General features: G+C 34.1%; 1 protein-coding gene across 1 annotated transcript; it reads right to left on the reverse strand.

Annotated features, from left to right (window-relative positions):
- Positions 1–626: 626 nt before the first annotated feature.
- tmco1 (transmembrane and coiled-coil domains 1) lies at positions 627–3,380 on the reverse strand. The gene is made up of 7 exons (XM_083553844.1): positions 3,202–3,380; positions 2,944–3,021; positions 2,783–2,842; positions 2,478–2,524; positions 2,313–2,380; positions 2,038–2,182; positions 627–1,822 (listed from the first exon to the last, which is right to left on the reverse strand). Exons 1-7 carry the CDS (start codon positions 3,269–3,271, stop codon positions 1,724–1,726), a joined length of 567 nt encoding a protein of 188 aa, XP_083409970.1. The 5' UTR covers positions 3,272–3,380; the 3' UTR covers positions 627–1,723.
- Positions 3,381–6,061: the final 2,681 nt, after the last annotated feature.

Raw genomic sequence — 6,061 nt, forward strand, 5'->3', positions numbered from 1 at the left:
GTCCTTCTTGAAACCTTTCCTGAAAGGGTTCTTTGTGCAAATTGAGTAAACCTTTACATCACAGTCTCGCAACCCTGCTCATGCACTGACCCTTGTTCTGCACTTTACCTGAATACACCTGATCAACAGTACTTCCTGAACTGAAGTGGCTGTCATAACAGAGAGAACACTAAAATGTGCAGGACAGTGAGTACTCCAGGACCACGGTTGGAAACCTGTAATTAAGTGGGAAAGAGGTAGCTCAGTAGTTCTGGCTTTGGCCTACTAATCATAAGGTCAGTGGTTTGAACCCCAGTATTGCCAGGATGGCACCTTGGGCCCTTGAGCAAGGCCCTTAACCTTGTGTGCTCTAGGGATGCTGTATCATGGCTGACCTTGTGCTTTTACCCCAGCTAACATCACTGGGATATGTGAAGAGAGTTTCACTGTGCTGTAATGTACATGTGACAAGTAAAAAGCCTCTTTCTTTTTCTTAAACTGATCCTTTTTCGTGTGTAGACATGAATCACCAGATCATTATCATCTGATCATCTAGCTTTAGGATATCATATTAATTGCATGATTACAAGTGCAAATCTGACCAAGAGCATGTGGCTCAAACGTGAATAATTTCCCTGACAATAAAGTAAACCATGTGAGACACCTGTACCATTTTTATTCACCAAGCATAATCACCATAAAACAATTACAAAAGCAAAAATTACAGCAATAGATTCCATACAATTTAATCTTTTATTCTAGGACACATGTTCATGTGTGTGCATAAATAAATTCCTTTCCAATAATTAGTCTTTCATTTCATAAAATAAGAAAATGAAGAAAGCGTAGCGATTTGTCAGGTCACTAATCTAGAAACTATAACAAAAGAGAATGCCCACAATCTGATCATTATTTAGTGCAGTCATGTGGTGACCCAGAGAACCCGGAATTTGTATTGCATAACCAAAGTACTCAAATTAAAATGAAAACATTCGATGACTCCTACCCCATTTTTCCAGATCAGGGCTCCTTCTTAACTCTAGCATGTAGTTTGAAATTATGTAAAAGCCTACAAACATGATGCCAAAGCCTATGGGAACTAGTACAGTTGTCCTTGGGGACCCCATATAAAAAAATTAAATAATATATAAAGTCTGTATGGTCCAACATTGAGCAGGGAAACTTCTTTTTAAAGTTATGGAATTATTTTTAGAATAACAGAAACCTGTATGTGGCATTTAAAATGTCAGATGTTTGGAAGAAATCATTTCTAATACTGTTCTATTTTAATACAGCACTATTATAGTTCATATTTCAAGACACTGTTAAATACATCATTTTCATTTAACATTTAAAATAACTAATATCAAAGTATTTTAAAAGAATTGATTTTTTCCTTGGGATTGGTAACAGGTGACCCAATTTATACTACTGATCAATATTCTAAATGTAGCTGTTTTTTCAAAATGTATGCAAGCAGAAAAAAAAAAGAGATTAATTTACCAACAAAATGTAAGGAAAAGAAAAGGTTAGGTTTTTGCCATCATTTAAACATTCTAGTTATAAAATCATTGCGCCAAATCTAAACATAGAAAAAACATATATACAGTGAGGTCACCACAGGCAGTGGTAGCTGCATTTAAATATTGTTTTCTCTTTTGTCAAGAGTGTGTTTGGTTGCATCAAGTCTGTCCAAAGCATTTCTGCAACCAAAACAAGAGACAGAGCATACTGCTTAATGATATTATGAGAACTTTGCAGCTTGTGGAGGGGGTCCCAAAAAGCCTCCAGCTTGTTTGGTGGCAGCCCGAGATGGTGCCAGACCCAGCATCTTCTGGATGTTCTAAATGTGAGACAAGAAAAGTTTTTTTTTTTTTTTTTTAAACCATAATAAAGTGCATAATAAATACTCTACACAAATGCAGTAGCATTAATTTGAACAACAACTGTGCAATTTCAAAATTTTGACTTTCTTCATGTAACTGATGGTGTTCAATAACGTCCCTCTGACTATTCTCCGTGAACTAGTGACAGTGTGTTGAGTGACAGTGAAATTACCTGTCTAATAGACATGGTGCACAGGATATACAGGAAGATAAATGAGCAGTCAGTATAATCTTCACCCAGAAGGTTGCGGTGAGAAAGGCCTTGGATATAGGACAGGGGAACAAACGGAAGCTTTGCTACAACTCTCCCATCAAAGCTGAGGTGAAACAATAAAAAAAAAATAAAAAAAACATTATATTTTGATAAGCAAGTCAACAGAACTCAATAAAACAAAACGATTAATTTATGGTATTTAACATTTAAAGGTAACCATTCAACCCACTTACATGGAATTGAACATGCCCATTAGTGCTGTAAAGCAGAAACCAATGGCAAACATTGACTTCATTCTGACCTGTAATGAAAGATCATTTTAGTTTAAGACAGAAATAACTTTTTTTAGCCAAAATATAAATGAAAGATGGAAGCTGTATTAAATAAGATTGATTCACCATTGACAGGTCTCGATTGTTGTTCTTGAGTTTCTCCTCCTGCCTCTCTGTAGAACAAGAGCAAAAACAAACATATAATCTCCCTATTTTAACATTTTGTACATTTGAAAATATAAAGAACATATGACACCAAATTTTGCATAATGAAAATATGAAATTAATTACAGTAGAGGCTCCTTAGTTAGTACTCTGAACTAATGATCAGAAGGTTATTAGTTCAGATCTCATCAGCAGCACAAGGCTGTATGTAATATGATTCTGCAGAAATTTTTTAAAGAAATAAATTTTCCTCTTTTCCCACTCACCTATTTTTTTCTTCTGTTGACGACCAGCAGATTCTGTAATTGTCTCTTTCTTCTTCTCCACTTTAACAGATAGAAAAATAGAGAATCAAATCTTCTGACCTCAAGGCATTAATCAATGTACGCAGCCCTGTATTCAGATATTTAACTCAGTTCATACTTACACTTTTTGCTTTGCTTTTCTACTTCAGCCTTGAGCCTCTTGTACTTGTCAGTGCGGTATACCAAAACCCATGTTATACCTAGTCATTTTAAAAAGAGAGAAACGATAAAAAAAAAAAACGTCAAGCTCTATAAATGCACCAAACATAACTGGCTAGACATATATGGTTAAACCTGTCCAGCCACCTAATGGGCTAACGAGCTGTATTTTATACATTTGAACCCGTGACGAATAGTAAAATATTGTAACATATACTTGCCTTCAGCCAATAACGCAGTGCAAACAGATATGAAGACAATAAGTATTGTGTCTGCGAACATAGTACTCATTTTGAATAAATGTATGATTACAGGACCGCACTATAGCTAACGGTGGGATATTTCTGTCGAAGAACAGCGTCAGCATTAAGTGACATCATCAATATGCGACCGCTGTTTTTTTTTTTTTAAGCGGCGATGTCGCCCTCTATCAGGACATTTAGTTGTTCTGTACTGTATATAGTTTTTTCTACAATAGTGAATAAAACCAGCTGGACATATACATAATATAAAAAAAACATGTTTTTGTTATTTTATTTATTTATTATTGATTGTATTGTTTTATTTTGTATTGTATTGTATGTACATTCAAATACGAAGTAAAGATTTCCTTTTTTATATCTTAGTTTGTCTGGAAATTGGGGTCAAAAGAAGTAGAAGGGTCTTTAGTGGCATCTTATTATTGCTACCACAGTCTAGTGACATTTTAAATTTAAATTTAAATTTTAAATCTTAGAGGTTACTTTCAAAATTGAGTGATAATCTACATTTGTGATGACAAACTAGAATGCTGGATGAAATAAAAATTGCACTGGGGTAAGAGCTTTGATGTACAAACAGGATTGTAAAAAAATAAATAATAATAATAATAATCCTGCTCTTCCAAACAATGCCCCAAAACATATGCTATGTGGTATTAGGTTTTGGGGGCAAAACAATAATACAACTAACTGAATTTCCCTGAATTAACAGCCAAATTATCCAAACTGAAAGAGTAGGTTTAAAAAGAAAACAAACAAAAATAGAAATCGCAAAAGTAGGCAAAATGTTTAACACCAGAAACCATATTATCAATTATGTGTGAAATACACATGGTTGAAGAGGATGCTGGCTAAACTGATCAGCATGCTGGTGACTGTGCCATCTAGAGGTGAGATCTGGGATTATCAGTTGTGCTTGTGGAAACTGAACTTTGTAACTTTTCTTAAATAAAGTGTAATACCTGGATAAAAAATATATAGATTGCATCGTGTGCATCGTTCCACATTTTTTGCGATGTTTTCATGAAATGATGGACACTCCCAAAAACAGATTGAAAGGGATTTTGATTAAGTTGCTAATAAGATGACACTTTTGTTATAGAAAAAAAGAAAAAAGACTCCAAACGTTGACCAAGCACTGAAGAGAGCATAAATGTCATCCATAAAAACAGAAATGTAATTTATTTTGTCTCACTTAGATGCCATCAAATTATCCAATTACATATATACTATTAATAATAGTCAGTGATCTAAATCTAAATCTTTCACTAGTTAATGCATTTGTTTACCATTTATGGCTATGCACAGACAAAAATCAGCACTACTTTATTTATAATAGGTTTGTGTAAATGAATGTCAATAACACAACCCCAAATGCAAAAAGTTGGCCTTTTTTCACAATGGAACATAGAAAACATCAAATGTTTGAACTGAGAAAATGTACAATTTAAGGAAAATTTTAACTTTTTTTGGTCACAAAACATTTCAAAAAAGTTTGGCAGTGTTTTCCACTGTGTAGTATCTCCTCTTCTTCGAACAACAGTCTGCATACATCTGGGAACAAAGGAGAACAGTTGTTAGAGTTTTTAGACAAGAAGCATTGTCACAACTGTGACAGAGAACTCTAGCCACTTAACAGGTCTAGGTCTTTATTGTTGTTGTTTTTTACATTTCATGATGCCCCAAATGTTTTTAAAATAGTGAAAGGTCTAGACTGCAGGCAGGCCACTTCAAGATTCAGACTCTTCTACTACAAAGTCATGCTGTTGTAATACATGCAGTATGCAGTTAAACACTGTTTTGCTAAAATAAGCAAGGTATTCCCTTCCCTTGATATTGTCTGGTTGGAAGCATAATTTGCTCTAAAACAGGTATATACATTTCAGCATTAATAGTGCCTTTCCAGACGTGCCAGTTGCCCTTTCCATAGGCACTAATGTAACCTCATACCATCAGAAATTTTGGCTATTGAACTGAGCACTGATAACAAGTCAGATGGCACATGGTTTCCAAATTTTTTTTTTCACATTTAGAGTCATGTGATCAATAAACACCTCTTTCACTTTGCCTTTTTGGTTATTTAAAAAAAACAGCAGTGTTTCTGGATCATTTTCACATATGACTCCCGTATTTTGAATGATAGAGCTTTAATCTGCATTTGTGGAAGACACAACAAACTGTGTTCACAGACTAGGATTTTTAAAGGTGTTTCTGAGCCCATGCAGTGTTTGTTGTTGATTGTTGTTCTTGTATTTCCACAAAAACATCATGCCGAATACAGTGCCATCCGAGGGCCCAAAGATCACAAACATCCTCAGAATCATCTCAGATTCTCAGAATCCTATAAATGATTTTATATTGAAATTTTATATTGAGAAACATTATTTTAAAATTGTTCTACGATTTGTAGACAGTTTATTTATTTTTTTAGATTGTTAAACCTCTGTATGAGGAACAATGAATTTGTTTCCAGATTTATGGGAATTTCATGAATACCAATTTAATTTGTTCACTTATTTACATATTCTATTCATAAATGCCTAGAAACCGCCCGGAAGAGGATGGATTTCCTTTTGAGTCTGTTTTCTCTTAAGATTTCTTCCTCATACCATATCAGGAAGTTTTTCCTTGTTAATGTCAACACTGGCTTGTTCATTAGGGCTAAAATTGGAGACCATTTCATCCATTTAAGAATGATATTTATAATCTATTCATTTATGTAAAGCTGCTTTGAAGCAGTGTCTACTGTTAAAACACTATACACATGACATGTTTTATTCTATCTATTATATTATATTCTATCGCACTGGGGAATAAATGT

This window comes from Silurus aristotelis (assembly GCF_946808225.1).
Source record: "Silurus aristotelis genome assembly, chromosome: 11".
NCBI classification, from domain to species: Eukaryota; Metazoa; Chordata; class Actinopteri; order Siluriformes; family Siluridae; genus Silurus; species Silurus aristotelis.